This window comes from Coregonus clupeaformis, chromosome 20 (genome assembly GCF_020615455.1).
Source record: "Coregonus clupeaformis isolate EN_2021a chromosome 20, ASM2061545v1, whole genome shotgun sequence".
Classification (NCBI taxonomy): Eukaryota; Metazoa; Chordata; class Actinopteri; order Salmoniformes; family Salmonidae; genus Coregonus; species Coregonus clupeaformis.
The window spans coordinates 30,472,329-30,492,525 of record NC_059211.1 but is presented as its reverse complement, the minus strand read 5'-3'; the positions used below and the strand labels follow the sequence as shown (position 1 = coordinate 30,492,525).

Genomic DNA, 20,197 nt, shown 5'->3' with positions numbered 1-20,197 from the left:
GGGTCTCTATGTTTTTGGTTGGATAGGTTTCTCAATTTCTTTCTTAGGTTTTTGCATTCTTCATCAAACCATTTATCACTGTTATTACTTTTCTTTGGTTTTCTGTTAGAGATTTTTAGATTTGATAGGGAAGCTGAGAGGTCAAATATACTGTTTAGGTTTTCTACTGCCAAGTTTACACCTTCACTATTACAGTGGAACGTTTTGTCCAGGAAGTTGTCTAGAATGGATAGAATTTGTTGTTTCCTAATTGTTTTTTGGTAGGTTTCAACACTACTTTCCTTCCATCTATAGCATTTCTTAATATTATTCAGTTCTTTTGGCTTTGATGCCTCATGATTGAGTATTGCTCTGTTCAAGTAGACTGTGATTTTGCTGTGGTCTGATAGGGGTGTCAGTGGGCTGACTGTGAACGCTCTGAGAGACTCTGGGTTGAGGTCAGTGATAAAGTAGTCTACAGTACTACTGCCAAGAGATGAGCTATAGGTGTACCTACCATAGGAGTCCCCTCGAAGCCTACCATTGACTATGTACATACCCAGTGTGCGACAGAGATGCAGGAGTCGTGACCCATTTTTGTTGGTTATGTTGTCGTAGTTGTGCCTAGGGGGGGCATATGGGGGAGGGAATGCTGTCACCTCCAGGTAGGTGTTTGTCCCCCTGTGTGCTGAGGGTGTCAGGTTCTTGTCCAGTTCTGGCATTTAGGTCGCCACAGACTAGTACATGTCCTCTCTCTCTCTCTCTCTCTCTCTCTCTCTCTCTCTCAATTCAATTCAATTTAAGGGCTTTATTGGCATGGGAAACGTGTGTTAACATTGCCAGAGCAAGTGAAGTAGATAGTAAACAAAAGTGAAATAAACAATAAATATTAACAGTAAACATTACACTCAGAAGTTTCAAAAGAATAAAGACATTTCAAATGTCATATTATGTATATATACAGTGTTGTAACAATGTGCAAATAGTTAAAGTACAAATGGGAAAATAAATAAACATAAATATGGGTTGTATTTACAATGGTGTTTGTTCTTCACTGGTTGCCCTTTTCTTGTGGCAACAGGTCACAAATCTTGCAGCTGTGATGGCACACTGTGGTTTTTCACCCAGTAGATAAGGGAGTTTATCAAAATTGGGTTTGTTTTCGAATTCTTTGTGGATCGCTGTAATCTGAGGGAAATATGTGTCTCTAATATGGTCATACATTTGGCAGGAGGTTAGGAAGTGCAGCTCAGTTTCCACCTCATTTTGTGGGCAGTGTGCACATAGCCTGTCTTCTCTTGAGAGCCAGGTCTGCCTACGGCGGCCTTTCTCAATAGCAAGGCTATGCTCACTGAGTCTGTACATAGTCAAAGCTTTCCTTAAGTTTGGGTCAGTCACAGTGGTCAGGTATTCTGCCACTGTGTACTCTCTGTTTAGGGCCAAATAGCATTCTAGTTTGCTCTGTTTTTTTGTTTGTTCTTTCCAATGTGTCAAGTAATTCTCTTTTTGTTTTCTCATGATTTGGTTGGGTCTAGTTGTGTTGTTGTTGTTGTTGTCCTGGGCTGTGTGGGGTCTGTTTGTGTTTGTGAACAGAGCCCCAGGACAAGCTTACTTAGGGGACTCTTCTCCAAGTTCATCTCTCTGTAGGTGATGGCTTTGTTATGGAAGGTTTGGGAATCGCTTCCTTTTAAGTGGTTATAGAATTTAACGGCTCTTTTCTGGATTTGATAATTAGCGGGTATTGGCCTAATTCTGCTCTGCATGCATTATTTGGTGTTTTACGTTGTACACGGAGGATGTTTTTGCAGAATTCTGCATGCAGAGTCTCAATTTGGTGTTTGTCCCATTTTGTGAATTCTTGGTTGGTGAGCGGACCCCAGACCTCAGAACCATAAAGGGCAATGGGTTCTATAACTGATTCAAGTATTTTTAGCCAGATCCTAATTGGTATGTCAAATTGTATGTTCCTTTTGATGGCATAGAAGGCCCTTCTTGCCTTGTCTCTCAGATCGTTCACAGCTTTGTGGAAGTTACCTGTGGCGCTGATGTTTAGGCCGAGGTATGTATAGTTTTTTGTGTGCTCTAGGGCAACGGTGTCTAGATGGAATTTGTATTTGTGGTCCTGGCAACTGGACCTTTTTGGAACACCATTATTTTTGTCTTACTGAGATTTACTGTCAGGGCCCAGGTCTGACAGAATCTGTGCAGAAGATCTAGGTGCTGCTGTAGGCCCTCCTTGGTTGGTGACAGAAGCACCAGATCGTCAGCAAACAGAAGACATTTGACTTCAGATTCTAGTAGGGTGAGGCCGGGTGCTGCAGACTGTCCTAGTGCCCTCGCCAATTCGTTGATATATATGTTGAAGAGGGTGGGGCTTAAACTGCATCCCTGTCTCACCCCACGGCCCTGTGGAAAGAAATGTGTGTGTTTTTTGCCAATTTTAACCGCACACTTGTTGTTTGTGTACATGGATTTTATAATGTCGTATGTTTTTCCCCCAACCCCACTTTCCATCAATTTGTATAGCAGACCCTCATGCCAAATTGAGTCAAAAGCTTTTTTTGAAATCAACAAAGCATGAGAAGACTTTGCCTTTGTTTTGGTTTGTTTGTTTGTCAATTAGGGTGTGCAGGGTGAATACGTGGTCTGTCGTACGGTAATTTGGTAAAAAGCCAATTTGACATTTGCTCAGTACATTGTTTTCACTGAGGAAATGAACTAGTCTGCTGTTAATGATAATGCAGAGGATTTTCCCAAGGTTGCTGTTGACGCATATCCCACGGTAGTTATTGGGGTCAAATTTGTCTCCACTTTTGTGGATTGGGGTGATCAGTCCTTGGTTCCAGATATTGGGGAAGATGCCAGAGATAAGGATGATGTTAAAGAGTTTAAGTATAGCTAATTGAAATTTGTGGTCTGTATATTTTATCATTTCATTGAGGATACCATCAACACCACAGGACTTTTTGGGTTGGAGGGTTTGTATTTTGTCCTGTAGTTCATTCAATGTAATTGGAGAATCCAGTGGGTTCTGGTAGTCTTTAATAGTTGATTCTAAGATTTGCATTTGATCATGTATATTTTTTTGCTGTTTGTTCTCTGTTATAGGGCCAAAAAGATTGGAGAAGTGGTTTACCCATACATCTCCGTTTTGGATAGATAGCTCTTCGTGTTGTTGTTTGTTTAGTGTTTTCCAATTTTCCCAGAAGTGGTTAGAGTCTATGGATTCTTCAATTACATTGAGCTGATTTCTGACATGCTGTTCCTTCTTTTCCGTAGTGTATTTCTGTATTGTTTTAGTGATTCACCATAGTGAAGGCGTAGGCTCAGGTTTTCTGGGTCTCTATGTTTTTGGTTGGATAGGTTTCTCAATTTCTTTCTTAGGTTTTTGCATTCTTCATCAAACCATTTATCACTGTTATTACTTTTCTTTGGTTTTCTGTTAGAGATTTTTAGATTTGATAGGGAAGCTGAGAGGTCAAATATACTGTTTAGGTTTTCTACTGCCAAGTTTACACCTTCACTATTACAGTGGAACGTTTTGTCCAGGAAGTTGTCTAGAATGGATAGAATTTGTTGTTTCCTAATTGTTTTTTGGTAGGTTTCAACACTACTTTCCTTCCATCTATAGCATTTCTTAATATTATTCAGTTCTTTTGGCTTTGATGCCTCATGATTGAGTATTGCTCTGTTCAAGTAGACTGTGATTTTGCTGTGGTCTGATAGGGGTGTCAGTGGGCTGACTGTGAACGCTCTGAGAGACTCTGGGTTGAGGTCAGTGATAAAGTAGTCTACAGTACTACTGCCAAGAGATGAGCTATAGGTGTACCTACCATAGGAGTCCCCTCGAAGCCTACCATTGACTATGTACATACCCAGTGTGCGACAGAGCTGCAGGAGTCGTGACCCATTTTTGTTGGTTATGTTGTCGTAGTTGTGCCTAGGGGGGCATATGGGGGAGGGAATGCTGTCACCTCCAGGTAGGTGTTTGTCCCCCTGTGTGCTGAGGGTGTCAGGTTCTTGTCCAGTTCTGGCATTTAGGTCGCCACAGACTAGTACATGTCCTCTCTCTCTCTCTCTCTCTCTCTCTCTCTCTCTCTCTCTCTCTCTCTCTCTCTCAATTCAATTCAATTTAAGGGCTTTATTGGCATGGGAAACGTGTGTTAACATTGCCAGAGCAAGTGAAGTAGATAGTAAACAAAAGTGAAATAAACAATAAATATTAACAGTAAACATTACACTCAGAAGTTTCAAAAGAATAAAGACATTTCAAATGTCATATTATGTATATATACAGTGTTGTAACAATGTGCAAATAGTTAAAGTACAAATGGGAAAATAAATAAACATAAATATGGGTTGTATTTACAATGGTGTTTGTTCTTCACTGGTTGCCCTTTTCTTGTGGCAACAGGTCACAAATCTTGCAGCTGTGATGGCACACTGTGGTTTTTCACCCAGTAGATAAGGGAGTTTATCAAAATTGGGTTTGTTTTCGAATTCTTTGTGGATCGCTGTAATCTGAGGGAAATATGTGTCTCTAATATGGTCATACATTTGGCAGGAGGTTAGGAAGTGCAGCTCAGTTTCCACCTCATTTTGTGGGCAGTGTGCACATAGCCTGTCTTCTCTTGAGAGCCAGGTCTGCCTACGGCGGCCTTTCTCAATAGCAAGGCTATGCTCACTGAGTCTGTACATAGTCAAAGCTTTCCTTAAGTTTGGGTCAGTCACAGTGGTCAGGTATTCTGCCACTGTGTACTCTCTGTTTAGGGCCAAATAGCATTCTAGTTTGCTCTGTTTTTTTGTTTGTTCTTTCCAATGTGTCAAGTAATTCTCTTTTTGTTTTCTCATGATTTGGTTGGGTCTAGTTGTGTTGTTGTTGTTGTTGTCCTGGGGCTGTGTGGGGTCTGTTTGTGTTTGTGAACAGAGCCCCAGGACAAGCTTACTTAGGGGACTCTTCTCCAAGTTCATCTCTCTGTAGGTGATGGCTTTGTTATGGAAGGTTTGGGAATCGCTTCCTTTTAAGTGGTTATAGAATTTAACGGCTCTTTTCTGGATTTTGATAATTAGCGGGTATTGGCCTAATTCTGCTCTGCATGCATTATTTGGTGTTTTACGTTGTACACAGAGGATGTTTTTGCAGAATTCTGCATGCAGAGTCTCAATTTGGTGTTTGTCCCATTTTGTGAATTCTTGGTTGGTGAGCGGACCCCAGACCTCAGAACCATAAAGGGCAATGGGTTCTATAACTGATTCAAGTATTTTTAGCCAGATCCTAATTGGTATGTCAAATTTTATGTTCCTTTTGATGGCATAGAAGGCCCTTCTTGCCTTGTCTCTCAGATCGTTCACAGCTTTGTGGAAATTACCTGTGGCGCTGATGTTTAGGCCGAGGTATGTATAGTTTTTTGTGTGCTCTAGGGCAACGGTGTCTAGATGGAATTTGTAATTGTGGTCCTGGCAACTGGACCTTTTTTGGAACACCATTATTTTTGTCTTACTGAGATTTACTGTCAGGGCCCAGGTCTGACAGAATCTGTGCAGAAGATCTAGGTGCTGCTGTAGGCCCTCCTTGGTTGGTGACAGAAGCACCAGATCATCCGCAAACAGAAGACATTTGACTTCAGATTCTAGTAGGGTGAGGCCGGGTGCTGCAGACTGTTCTAGTGCCCTCGCAATTCGTTGATATATATGTTGAAGAGGGTGGGGCTTAAACTGCATCCCTGTCTCACCCCACGGCCCTGTGGAAAGAAATGTGTGTGTTTTTTGCCAATTTTAACCGCACACTTGTTGTTTGTGTACATGGATTTTATAATGTCGTATGTTTTTCCCCCAACCCCACTTTCCATCAATTTGTATAGCAGACCCTCATGCCAAATTGAGTCAAAAGCTTTTTTGAAATCAACAAAGCATGAGAAGACTTTGCCTTTGTTTTGGTTTGTTTGTTTGTCAATTAGGGTGTGCAGGGTGAATACGTGGTCTGTCGTACGGTAATTTGGTAAAAAGCCAATTTGACATTTGCTCAGTACATTGTTTTCACTGAGGAAATGAACTAGTCTGCTGTTAATGATAATGCAGAGGATTTTCCCAAGGTTGCTGTTGACGCATATCCCACGGTAGTTATTGGGGTCAAATTTGTCTCCACTTTTGTGGATTGGGGTGATCAGTCCTTGGTTCCAGATATTGGGGAAGATGCCAGAGCTAAGGATGATGTTAAAGAGTTTAAGTATAGCTAATTGAAATTTGTGGTCTGTATATTTTATCATTTCATTGAGGATACCATCAACACCACAGGACTTTTTGGGTTGGAGGGTTTGTATTTTGTCCTGTAGTTCATTCAATGTAATTGGAGAATCCAGTGGGTTCTGGTAGTCTTTAATAGTTGATTCTAAGATTTGCATTTGATCATGTATATTTTTTTGCTGTTTGTTCTCTGTTATAGGGCCAAAAGATTGGAGAAGTGGTTTACCCATACATCTCCGTTTTGGATAGATAGCTCTTCGTGTTGTTGTTTGTTTAGTGTTTTCCAATTTTCCCAGAAGTGGTTAGAGTCTATGGATTCTTCAATTACATTGAGCTGATTTCTGACATGCTGTTCCTTCTTTTCCGTAGTGTATTTCTGTATTGTTTTAGTGATTCACCATAGTGAAGGCGTAGGCTCAGGTTTTCTGGGTCTCTATGTTTTTGGTTGGATAGGTTTCTCAATTTCTTTCTTAGGTTTTTGCATTCTTCATCAAACCATTTATCACTGTTATTACTTTTCTTTGGTTTTCTGTTAGAGATTTTTAGATTTGATAGGGAAGCTGAGAGGTCAAATATACTGTTTAGGTTTTCTACTGCCAAGTTTACACCTTCACTATTACAGTGGAACGTTTTGTCCAGGAAGTTGTCTAGAATGGATAGAATTTGTTGTTTCCTAATTGTTTTTTGGTAGGTTTCAACACTACTTTCCTTCCATCTATAGCATTTCTTAATATTATTCAGTTCTTTTGGCTTTGATGCCTCATGATTGAGTATTGCTCTGTTCAAGTAGACTGTGATTTTGCTGTGGTCTGATAGGGGTGTCAGTGGGCTGACTGTGAACGCTCTGAGAGACTCTGGGTTGAGGTCAGTGATAAAGTAGTCTACAGTACTACTGCCAAGAGATGAGCTATAGGTGTACCTACCATAGGAGTCCCCTCGAAGCCTACCATTGACTATGTACATACCCAGTGTGCGACAGAGCTGCAGGAGTCGTGACCCATTTTTGTTGGTTATGTTGTCGTAGTTGTGCCTAGGGGGGCATATGGGGGAGGGAATGCTGTCACCTCCAGGTAGGTGTTTGTCCCCCTGTGTGCTGAGGGTGTCAGGTTCTTGTCCAGTTCTGGCATTTAGGTCGCCACAGACTAGTACATGTCCTCTCTCTCTCTCTCTCTCTCTCTCTCTCTCTCTCTCTCTCTCTCTCTCAATTCAATTCAATTTAAGGGCTTTATTGGCATGGGAAACGTGTGTTAACATTGCCAAAGCAAGTGAAGTAGATAGTAAACAAAAGTGAAATAAACAATAAATATTAACAGTAAACATTACACTCAGAAGTTTCAAAAGAATAAAGACATTTCAAATGTCATATTATGTATATATACAGTGTTGTAACAATGTGCAAATAGTTAAAGTACAAATGGGAAAATAAATAAACATAAATATGGGTTGTATTTACAATGGTGTTTGTTCTTCACTGGTTGCCCTTTTCTTGTGGCAACAGGTCACAAATCTTGCAGCTGTGATGGCACACTGTGGTTTTTCACCCAGTAGATAAGGGAGTTTATCAAAATTGGGTTTGTTTTCGAATTCTTTGTGGATCGCTGTAATCTGAGGGAAATATGTGTCTCTAATATGGTCATACATTTGGCAGGAGGTTAGGAAGTGCAGCTCAGTTTCCACCTCATTTTGTGGGCAGTGTGCACATAGCCTGTCTTCTCTTGAGAGCCAGGTCTGCCTACGGCGGCCTTTCTCAATAGCAAGGCTATGCTCACTGAGTCTGTACATAGTCAAAGCTTTCCTTAAGTTTGGGTCAGTCACAGTGGTCAGGTATTCTGCCACTGTGTACTCTCTGTTTAGGGCCAAATAGCATTCTAGTTTGCTCTGTTTTTTTGTTTGTTCTTTCCAATGTGTCAAGTAATTATATTTTTGTTTTCTCATGATTTGGTTGGGTCTAATTGTGTTGTTGTTGTTGTTGTTGTCCTGGGGCTTTGTGGGGTCTGTTTGTGTTTGTGAACAGAGCCCCAGGACAAGCTTACTTAGGGGACTCTTCTCCAAGTTCATCTCTCTGTAGGTGATGGCTTTGTTATGGAAGGTTTGGGAATCGCTTCCTTTTAAGTGGTTATAGAATTTAACGGCTCTTTTCTGGATTTTGATAATTAGCGGGTATTGGCCTAATTCTGCTCTGCATGCATTATTTGGTGTTTTACGTTGTACACAGAGGATGTTTTTGCAGAATTCTGCATGCAGAGTCTCAATTTGGTGTTTGTCCCATTTTGTGAATTCTTGGTTGGTGAGCGGACCCCAGACCTCAGAACCATAAAGGGCAATGGGTTCTATAACTGATTCAAGTATTTTTTAGCCAGATCCTAATTGGTATGTCAAATTTTATGTTCCTTTTGATGGCATAGAAGGCCCTTCTTGCCTTGTCTCTCAGATCGTTCACAGCTTTGTGGAAGTTACCTGTGGCGCTGATGTTTAGGCCGAGGTATGTATAGTTTTTTGTGTGCTCTAGGGCAACGGTGTCTAGATGGAATTTGTATTTGTGGTCCTGGCAACTGGACCTTTTTTGGAACACCATTATTTTTGTCTTACTGAGATTTACTGTCAGGGCCCAGGTCTGACAGAATCTGTGCAGAAGATCTAGGTGCTGCTGTAGGCCCTCCTTGGTTGGTGACAGAAGCACCAGATCATCCGCAAACAGAAGACATTTGACTTCAGATTCTAGTAGGGTGAGGCCGGGTGCTGCAGACTGTTCTAGTGCCCTCGCCAATTCGTTGATATATATGTTGAAGAGGGTGGGGCTTAAACTGCATCCCTGTCTCACCCCACGGCCCTGTGGAAAGAAATGTGTGTGTTTTTTGCCAATTTTAACCGCACACTTGTTGTTTGTGTACATGGATTTTATAACGTCGTATGTTTTTCCCCCAACCCCACTTTCCATCAATTTGTATAGCAGACCCTCATGCCAAATTGAGTCAAAAGCTTTTTTTGAAATCAACAAAGCATGAGAAGACTTTGCCTTTGTTTTGGTTTGTTTGTTTGTCAATTAGGGTGTGCAGGGTGAATACGTGGTCTGTCGTACGGTAATTTGGTAAAAGCCAATTTGACATTTGCTCAGTACATTGTTTTCACTGAGGAAATGAACTAGTCTGCTGTTAATGATAATGCAGAGGATTTTCCCAAGGTTGCTGTTGACGCATATCCCACGGTAGTTATTGGGGTCAAATTTGTCTCCACTTTTGTGGATTGGGGTGATCAGTCCTTGGTTCCAAATATTGGGGAAGATGCCAGAGCTAAGGATGATGTTAAAGAGTTTAAGTATAGCTAATTGAAATTTGTGGTCTGTATATTTTATCATTTCATTGAGGATACCATCAACACCACAGGACTTTTGGGGTTGGAGGGTTTGTATTTTGTCCTGTAGTTCATTCAATGTAATTGGAGAATCCAGTGGGTTCTGGTAGTCTTTAATAGTTGATTCTAAGATTTGCATTTGATCATGTATATTTTTTTGCTGTTTGTTCTCTGTTATAGGGCCAAAAAGATTGGAGAAGTGGTTTACCCATACATCTCCGTTTTGGATAGATAGCTCTTTGTGTTGTTGTTTGTTTAGTGTTTTCCAATTTTCCCAGAAGTGGTTAGAGTCTATGGATTCTTCAATTACATTGAGCTGATTTCTGACATGCTTTTCCTTCTTTTCCGTAGTGTATTTCTGTATTGTTTTAGTGATTCACCATAGTGAAGGCGTAGGCTCAGGTTTTCTGGGTCTCTATGTTTTTGGTTGGATAGGTTTCTCAATTTCTTTCTTATGTTTTTTGCATTCTTCATCAAACCATTTATCACTGTTATTACTTTTCTTTGGTTTTCTGTTAGAGATTTTTAGATTTGATAGGGAAGCTGAGAGGTCAAATATACTGTTTAGGTTTTCTACTGCCAAGTTTACACCTTCACTATTACAGTGGAACGTTTTGTCCAGGAAGTTGTCTAGAATGGATTGAATTTGTTGTTTCCTAATTGTTTTTTGGTAGGTTTCAACACTACTTTCCTTCCATCTATAGCATTTCTTAATATTATTCAGTTCCTTTGGCTTTGATGCCTCATGATTGAGTATTGCTCTGTTCAAGTAGACTGTGATTTTGCTGTGGTCTGATAGGGGTGTCAGTGGGCTGACTGTGAACGCTCTGAGAGACTCTGGGTTGAGGTCAGTGATAAAGTAGTCTACAGTACTACTGCCAAGAGATGAGCTATAGGTGTACCTACCATAGGAGTCCCCTCGAAGCCTACCATTGACTATGTACATACCCAGTGTGCGACAGAGCTGCAGGAGTCGTGACCCGTTTTTGTTGGTTATGTTGTCGTAGTTGTGCCTAGGGGGGCATATGGGGGGAGGGAATGCTGTCACCTCCAGGTAGGTGTTTGTCCCCCTGTGTGCTGAGGGGTGTCAGGTTCTTGTCCAGTTCTGGCATTTAGGTCTCCACAGACTATTACATGTCCCTGGGTCTGGAAATGATTGATTTCCCCCTCCAGGATGGAGAAACTGTCTTCATTAAAGTATGGGGATTCTAGTGGGGGATATAGGTAGCACACAGGGAGGACATTTTTCTCAGTTGAGATAATTTCCTTTTGAATTTCTAACCAAATGTAAAATGTTCCTGTTTTGATTAATTTAATAGAGTGAGTTAGGTCTGCTCTATACCAAATTAGCATACCCCCTGAGTCCCTTCCCTGTTTCACACCTGGTAGTTTGGTGGATGGGACTACCAGCTCTCTGTAACCTAGAGGGCAACCAGTGGGTCCGTCTCCTCTATACCATGTTTCTTGTAGGATGACAATGTCTGTATTTCCGATTTCTTTGGTGAAGTCCAGATTCCTGCTCTTTAGGCCAAGGGCAGATGACCTCAGGCCTTGGATATTCCAGGATGAAATAGTGAAGGCTTTGTGTTCCATAAAGTGTCTAATGTTGTTGGTTGCGTGGTTTGGCCTCAGGCCAGTAATTGTGAGCAGAGCCTGCTGAGCATCTGGTACATGCCATTGGCTTGGGCTAGTGTAAGAGTGGGTGTTGGGCCTGTTTGCCTGCTCACGGCCTGGGCGTATGTGTGACTTTCATGTTGAGGCCCTCTTTGTGGGAGTGGGGGGCTTGGGGTGGGTAGGAGGGGCATAGGTCTGATCTGAGGGGGCCTAAATGGGGTGTGGGCATGGTTGACTTGGGTGGGGGGAGTTAATTGGTGGGGGGGGGGGGGGTGTAGATGTGGTTGATGGTGCTGTGGTCTGGATGTAGGTCCTCTCTGCGGGGGTCCTCTATGTGTAGGTCCTGGGGGGGGTCCCGCAGGTCTGGGAGAGTGTCTCGCTGGTCTGGGCGGGGTGTCTGTTGATCTGTTGCTCCTGTGTGAGGTGTTGGGTCTGCGGTTGAGGGCGATATCCTTTAGGGTCCGGGCGAAGGTGGGCACTGCTGCCTTGTATAGGTGGACCTGGTCATAAAGGCTGTTCACGTCCAGGGTGGAGTGGTGGGCCAGGAAGACATTTGGTTTTGATGCACAGTCACAGGAAATACTTGCGTTTACCCGCTGTATGGTAGCAGGTTGGAAGTCTTTTCGTGGTAACAGGGTAGAAGAAGCTTTTTCTATCACTCCCTTGAGTGATGTGGCCACCCTTTCCTGCTGTGTTCTCAGGTCGTTTGTGCCTGTGTGTATTATTATGTGGCTGGGTGATCCTAGTCGGTCCTCAGACAGAAGGTCTAGGGCGCGCTGGGTGTTTGGACACCAGAGTTTAGACACTGTGTGTTTTGGAAAAAAGTTTATTTTCTTGTATGTATTTCCCGTTTGAGTCCATAAGGAGTACAATCTGTGGCTTGTGTATGTCCTCAGTGGGTGTGGGGGTCGTCATGAGGGCTATCAGGGTGTCTGACTGGGGGGTTGCTCAGAGGGGTAGGGGTCCCCAGGGCTTGGGGTTCTTCATTTGTTTGTCTGGGTGTGATGTCGAGGCTATGGTCAGGGTCTAGGGTGTACTGTTCTGCTGCGGTGTCGAGACTTTGGCCGGGATCTGAGGTGGGCTGTTCTCTAATGGGTTGTTCAATGTCACCCGTCATCGTTCTCACCTTCTCCTCCAGCACTCTGATCCTCTCCTCTAGTGCTCTGTTCTTCTTCTGCTCCTGCTCTTTCTCCTGTTGATGTTGTCTCACCACAGTCCAGAGTGCAGACATGTCTCTCTCTACCTGCAGCTCTCCAGGTCTAGTTAAGGGGATGTTGTTGTGCTGGACTGTTGTCTGGGTCTGTGCTGACTGGAGTGTGTTCACCTGCTGTTCCAGCTCCACCTGCCTTACCTCCAGCTGGGTGAATTTATCCTTCATTTCAATGAGGGAGTAGTGCTCTGTGCTGGGAAGTTGACTTTCTGCTTGGGGTTGCTCTGTGGGGTTATTTAATGAAGAGGTCTGGTCTGACACGCTCGGGGTAGGGGTATCTTTCTCAAGGGAGAGCTTCTCCTGCTGAGCTATTTCTTTGATTAGGTGAAAGTTCAGCTGGAACTGTTTGGTGTTGCCTTGAACCAAAACGGTTCCAGATTTATATTATTATTATTATTATTATTATTATTATTATTATTTATAGAGATTAATATTAGACGACTCAGAGTCCTCGTTGTCCAGTATCCTGAGTTTCCACCCGTCGCTAACACCCCCCCTCTTATCAGAGGGGTAGTGTGCTAGTATAGCACTGTGCCATGCCAGGGGATGGTCTGTGTGGAAGATAAGGTTGCTTATGTTCCCATTTTTATACAAATCAGCAAAAAGTGTACTCTTTTCGTGTCTTGTCGTTTTTTACATACAGAGGGTACTGTATTTTAATGACCTCTGAACAGTGGGGGGGTGCTTCTAAGGCCTCTCCATTTAGTTGGGGTAGACTATACGACTCTCCTGCCATTGTTGGGCTCAAGGGCTTTGACACCTCTCACTTCACACGTCAGTGCTAATTGAAATTGTATCTCTTTGTAGCAAGCTTAAGCTTAGTAGCCTTAGCATTCAGTCCTTATAAAATAAAATATATCATTGTAATGTATTTTTCTTCTTGGTTTTTGAAAGTGAAAAATAGCTTCATACTAAACATTACTCACTCAGTTCCAGGTTGGATGGTGTTTTCAGGTTTCTGTTTGTTTGCCAGAGCATTTGCTGTATAGTTTGAGAATAGTAATCCTTGGTAGTAGAACGCTTTCCAGGTAATTCCGTCCAAAATCAGGTTGTAGGTTTGGAGTTTTGGTTTGGAATGAAGGTTATGTTGTGGTGGGTAGCATCCTGTATATGTCCCTACCAAAAAATCCTACTTTATCTATATTTTTTGTTAAAAATGCAGGAGCAATGTCTTTGAGCTCTCTCTCTCTCTCTCTCTCTCTCTCTCTCTCTCTCTCTCTCTCTCTCTCTCTCTCTCTCTCTCTCTCTCTCTGTCTCTCTCTCTCTCTCTCTCTCTCTCTCCCCTCTCTCTCTCTCTCTTCTATTTTCTCTTTCCCTCTCTTCCTTTATATAGAGAAAAGGGCTCAGTGTGTTTGGCCTTGTTTTAATTCCAGCCGCATCGAGCCACAGTGAAAATAGCATCAGAGATGCAACCAAGGCCTGAGAAACTGCATCTCTACTGAGACAGAGGGAGAGAAAGAAAGAGAGGGAGAGACAGAGAGAGAGAGAGAGAGAGAGAGAGAGAGAGAGAGACTCTGACAGAGAGATATTCAGTCTGACAGCCTAGCATCTGCTCTCCGTGGTTTATCTCTGCTTCAGCTCAAACAACATCAGTATCATGGACCAGCCCTGCAACTAGCCACTTCCCTAACATTCCCATAATAATCTTCTCCTAACAACATAACATAACATTACATTACAAAATATAGCATAACATTATCATCATACCTCTAAAACGTGCCTGCAAAACACCTCCCTAACACTTCCATTCTGTTCAAGAGACAGACAGTGTTATACAGCACAGCCATATTTATCCTGAGAATCAATCTGTCATCTGCGTGTCTATCTCCAATCTCTCTGCTGGTTTAGCTCTTCAACCAAGCCTCCATCCTTCTATTTCACCCTCCCTCCATATCCCATTCTCCCTCTATCCCTCTCTCTCTCTCTCCCTCCCTCTATCTCCAATCTCTCTGCTGGTTTAGCTCGAGTGCTCTTCAACCAAGCCTCCATCTTCACAGTCTGGACACACACACACACGCTCTCATTCCCCCAACACCCCCCTCTCCACACACACATCCTCCGTCCTCGCTCCCCCAACTGCTTTCTACAAATTTGTTTTGACAGCTGGTGTGTTCATACTCTCAGAACAAACCACACAGGAGAGGTTTTCTCTGTGAAATAACTCAGGGGAGGCTGCATGTATACTGTATGCAGTAAGATCCTGTGTTACAGGGTCCGTCGGGGAGGCTGTGGGGCCTGGAGACTGTCTCAATGTACTGTGTGTAGAAGCAGCCTGAGCTGTACTAGCTTTACTGGGTTGTGTCACAGGGTCTGTCGGAGCTGAGGGGCTTGGAGACTCAACGGTCTAATGTACTCTTCTCTTCACACATCATCTATCCTTCCTGTCACAGAGAGATGCCTGTCACTCACTGGCTGTCAAATCACATTACAGAATCAACACAGAATGGTGTCTGTCTTCACACTGAGGAGCTACATCTCTCTCATCTAGCTTTATCACTTTGTTTCTTTTTTAAAATGTGTTCTTACGTTCTATATTTCTTCCTCTCTGTCTCACTTTCTCTTTCACTTCCTCCCTACCACAGCAGAACAACAACAGTGCTGATTATGACTTACATGATTCTTGTTATCAAGACTCTTACGTATAATGCTTCTCAGTATCCTTCTGTCTGTCAGTCTCATACAGCAAACTGTAATTGGCATCTACTGCTGGGACCAGTCATGTATGTATGTCTACTGTGTGAATAATCATGAATACATCAGAGCAAACCAACAATCTAACCTTTAAAATGATATCTGTGGATCATGGAGACACCATGTACTGTGGAGACACTTTTTTTCCCCTGGAAAACATTAGAATCCCAAAAGAGTAGCTGTATCTGAAATCCTGTTTTCCAAAATAGAAAAACTGAAAGGCAAATCGAGGAATACCTAATGCTGACAATAATTAATCTAATTTACACACATTACAGAAAAGGGGAGATTTGTATGTTGCTAGGCCTGTAAATGGTCCATATTCTCACTTGTCACTTTATACTTGTCAGATTACTGCCTAACTGCCACTGCTTAGCACAGCTGAATCAATGGTGCTAGGCTACTAATGAAAATAAAGTGTTTCATCATTATTTAATCTCAAAATGTGTTACCTCGTCAATCTCTAACATATGCATAGAGGTAGAAATACTGACACTACAAAAACCCACAAGAGGAGAAGCCTCATACTGTAAATACACCAAACAAATAGACATAGACACACACACATGCACTCAGGTACATACACACACACACACACACACACACACACACACACACACACACACACACACACACACACACACACACACACACACACACACACACACACAGGAAACCTACCAAATTCTAAGTCGTTTTCTGGGTCATCCTCTGCCATCCTCTCCATACATTTCTCGTGTTCTCTCTTGATGACGCAGTCAGAGTGGTGGAGACTAGACACCTGCAACACAGAAACATGATCTCATTAGAATATAACCATTCCAGTTATATGTCACCTTAGCTGACATATTAGTTATTAATCACATATGGTGACCTACAGTACTATTTACATGGGTTAGAGGTCAGACCACAACAAACCATTACAGACCACCATGTTTAGACATACAGGCCCCAGACTACAACAGATCATTATAGACCAAGTCCTACATACTGCATACAGGTGTAGGATCTTATTTGAGCCAGTTTCCTACAGCAGGAAAATAATCCTGCAGCAAAAGGAAATGTGAATTATTATGTGGATTATAATGAATGGACGGTTTTGTAGAGGTTGATACATTTTTCGTAAGGGAAATCAAGTCTGGAAGTGGAAATTACAATCTTCAGAAGTCTTTTTAAACCTCAAATATACTACAAGTTTTACATTTCCTGCATTGCAGGACAGTTCTCCTGCAACAGGGTGATCAAATTAAGATCCTATATCTGTACAAGCATTGACCACAGACCATTAGGAATACACAGAGGGACGCTGAACAGAAAACCACTTACACAGTTTAATTAGCTGTGTACATCCACCTGTTTGTGTTGCTTACACACCAGTGAGCAGTCACAAGACGTCGTGCTATGCAGAATTAGCTCAGGCCTGCTTAATGTCCAATGTTCATTACTCATGAATGCTGAGGAGAAAGGCAAGAGTTAAGCCATCCAGGACACAGAGGGCATTTGCCACCAGAAACCAGAACACACACTGAACACCCCCAACATGACAACACATAAAGATGAACCATAGATGAACAGAACAGACACTGTATCATCACTGTATTAAGACAATACAGAGGCGAGCTAATAGCAACAGCCAGGAGCCTGGAGCCACGTACAGAGACATGGAGGTCACGCCCTGAGAGACCCTCTCTGCCACCCCACGCAGCCCGCTGACGGATGCACAAAGCTGGGCTGCCTGCAGAGGGCGAGGGGGATGGGGAAGGAGAGAGGGGACACTGTCCAGTCTTTGTGCTGGTGTCAGCCCTCGGTCCACACACGCACGCACGCACACATGCACACGCACACACACTCTAGCCCTGGGAGACGTCGGTCCAGCCATGTCATCCTGGCTTTATGAACCTCAGCAGCTCCATGGGGGAGAAGGTTATTATATTATAATATATTCATCACCACCATGGGAGGTGTGGGTTATTATACTCACCAGAGTTACTGACGTCAGCAACCCAATGTGGGTGCATACACAGACTGGCTCTAACCACAGTTATTGGCTAGAACCATTGTAGATGTTGGCTCAGAAACAAACCAACTGTCTACAACTACTGATACTGTAAATAACAAAAGACCCACCACAGACAGTTTTGTGTCCAAAGTTAAAGAAAAACATAAATTGATAAAAAGCTATTCACATGTATCCACATCTATTCACAATGAGGCATTATAATTAGAGGTCTTCACGGGTCTAACAGACTCGAAATTCTAAATACAGACTTTTGTCTCGGATCTGGGTCGAGTCTGATATAATTGCCACGGGTCTTGGGTATGTGCAATTATAATTGATTTACCGACTGGACCCGATTGGACCCATCCTCTGTTAATTTAATGTGTGTGTGAGCTTGTTATCTGTGTCAGCCAATTGCAACTCAATAAAACGTATAGCTTATGTCCAGCTGAAACTGCTCACCTCACATGCGCCTGCTGCTGAGGATAGAGAGAGAGAGAGTGAGAGGAGCCTTGGCCTTGGCTACTGTTGATTGCGAAGATGGAGTTATTTTTCATTGAAGTAAAACAAAAGTTAGAGGAGAAAGAGTATAGTGAAAAGAAGCCGACAAGGGGAATGTCCTCAGGGACGACAAGGGGAATGTCCTCAGGGACGACAAGGGGAATGTCCTCAGGGACGACAAGGGGAATGTCCTCAGGGCCGACAAGGGGAATGTCCTCAGGGACGACAAGGGGAATGTCCTCAGGGACGACAAGGGGAATGTCCTCAGGGACGACAAGGGGAATGTCCTCAAGGACGACAAGGGGAATGTCCTCAGGGACAAGTTGTAATATTGTAGTGGACAAAGATGAGAAGAATGTTGGCACAGCCAAATGGACTGTGTGCAACTCGCTATTCAGGTTTTCTAACTTTTATTTATTTTCGTATGTATTATCTTTTGTTTTTATCATTATTATTATTATTATTATATATCATTATTATTACTGTAGGCCTATTTAAGAATCTAAACCAGTTCTTTAAATATGCAAAAAGTGTTTTGTTTCATCGTGTTGAGACATTTTCGTTGGCTAAATTAAGTTTGAACTGTCTTTTTAATTTTGTGGTCCGTAGTTAGTTTAAGATACAGTAGGTTAAACGTAGGCCTGTTGTAAAATAACTAGCATTAGCCTATTGCTGTCATTTGTTGGGTAGGCCTACGATAGGCACTCGCCTTTGTTGGTAATTGCTGCAATATAGGCATAGCCAGTTCAAAACCTTTGTGAAGGTTTAAACAATTTCTTTAAATATGCAACAAGTGTTTGTTTCATTCTGTTGAGCCATTTTCTTTGGCCAAATTAAGTTCCAACTGTAATGTTGTATTTGCCACAATATAACAGAATTACCAGCCTACTATAGGGCTACTCGCACTCATGAAAATGAAAAACCAAAGAGGGCGAGATGCAAAACTGAATTTAATGCCGCAATATAATAATAACCTCTTTGTATTTTCCCTATAAACAATGCTTGACTTACTTTGATATTTCCCTAATAAAGTTGAGACATTTTTGGGAAGGTTTGGTGAGGTATGGCTATCATTAGGCTTAGCTACTGCATGTCTATGAAGGCAGTGCGTTCCAGCGCTCCAACTGGCTCCGACAGTTCAACTTGAGGTGAGGAATAATGTTTTAGACCTACCAGAGTTTAATCTAACAATATAACGCTTATGTTTCTCAAGCCTACCAGAGTTACTTCTTTAATCTAACAATATAATGCTTATCTTTATCAAAAATATTCTGATATAAAATTTACGAATGAGCCTCCTGTACGCCTATATCTGTATAGCAGACGCGGTAGCCTATCTGACAAGGATAAAGACATTCATGTCGGTGTCGGGAACATGGTGCCGGCATACGGTGAGGGAAAAAAGTATTTGATCCCCTGCTGATTTTGTATGTTTGACCACTGACAAAGACATGATCAGTCTATAATTTGAATGGTAGGTTTATTTGAACAGTGAGAGAGAATAACAACAAAAAAATCCAGAAAAACGCATGTCAATAATGTTATGAATTGATTTGCATTTTAATGAGGGAAATACGTATTTGACCCCTCTGCAAAACATGACTTAGTACTTGGTGGCAAAACCCTTGTTGGCAATCACAGAGGTCAGACGTTTCTTGTAGTTGGCCACCAGGTTTGCACACATCTCAGGAGGGATTTTGTCCCACTCCTCTTTGCAGATCTTCTCCAAGTCATTAAGGTTTCGAGGCTGACATTTGGCAACTCCAACCTTCAGCTCCCTCCACAGATTTTCTATGGGATAAAGGTCTGGAGATTGGCTAGGCCACTCCAGGACCTTAATGTGCTTATTCTTGAGCCACTCCTTTGTTGCCTTGGCCGTGTGTTTTGGGTCATTGTCATGCTGGAATAACCATCCACGACCCATTTTCAATGCCCTGGCTGAGGGAAGGAGGTTCTCACCCAAGATTTGACGGTACATGGCCCCATCCATCGTCCCTTTGATGCGGTGAAGTTGTCCTGTCCCCTTAGCAGAAAAACACCCCCAAAGCATAATGTTTCCACCTACATGTTTGACGGTGGGGATGGTGTTCTTGGGGTCATAGGCAGCATTCCTCCTCCTCCAAACACGGCGAGTTGAGTTGATGCCAAAGAGCTCGATTTTGGTCTCATCTGACCACAACACTTTCACCCAGTTCTCCTCTGAATCATTCAGATGTTCACTGGCAAACTTCGGACGGGCATGTATATGTGCTTTCTTGAGCAGGGGGACATTGCGGGCGCTGCAGGATTTCAGTCCTTCACGGCGTAGTGTGTTACCAATTGTTTTCTTGGTGACTATGGTCCCAGCTTCCTTGAGATCATTGACAAGATCCTCCCGTGTAGTTCTGGGCTGATTCCTCACCGTTCTCATGATCATTGCAACTCCACGAGGTGAGATCTTGCATGGAGTCCCAGGCCGAGGGAGATTGACAGTTATTTTGTGTTTCTTCCATTTGCAAATAATCACACCAACTGTTGTCACCTTCTCACCAAGCTGCTTGGCGATGGTCTTGTAGCCCATTCCAGCCTTGTGTAGGTCTACAATCTTGTCCCTGACATCCTTGGAGAGC

At 42.7% G+C, this 20,197-nt stretch overlaps 1 protein-coding gene across 2 annotated transcripts in view; it reads right to left on the bottom strand.

Moving 5' to 3' along the window:
- The window catches only part of adcyap1r1b (adenylate cyclase activating polypeptide 1b (pituitary) receptor type I), a 68,768-nt gene that overhangs the window by 21,886 nt on the left and 26,685 nt on the right, over nt 1–20,197 (bottom strand). For both annotated transcript variants that reach the window (XM_041840166.2, XM_041840167.2), the window contains exon 3: nt 15,770–15,869. In XM_041840166.2, coding sequence (XP_041696100.1) covers nt 15,770–15,869 — 100 coding nt within the window. The remainder of the gene's footprint in view (nt 1–15,769; nt 15,870–20,197) is intronic.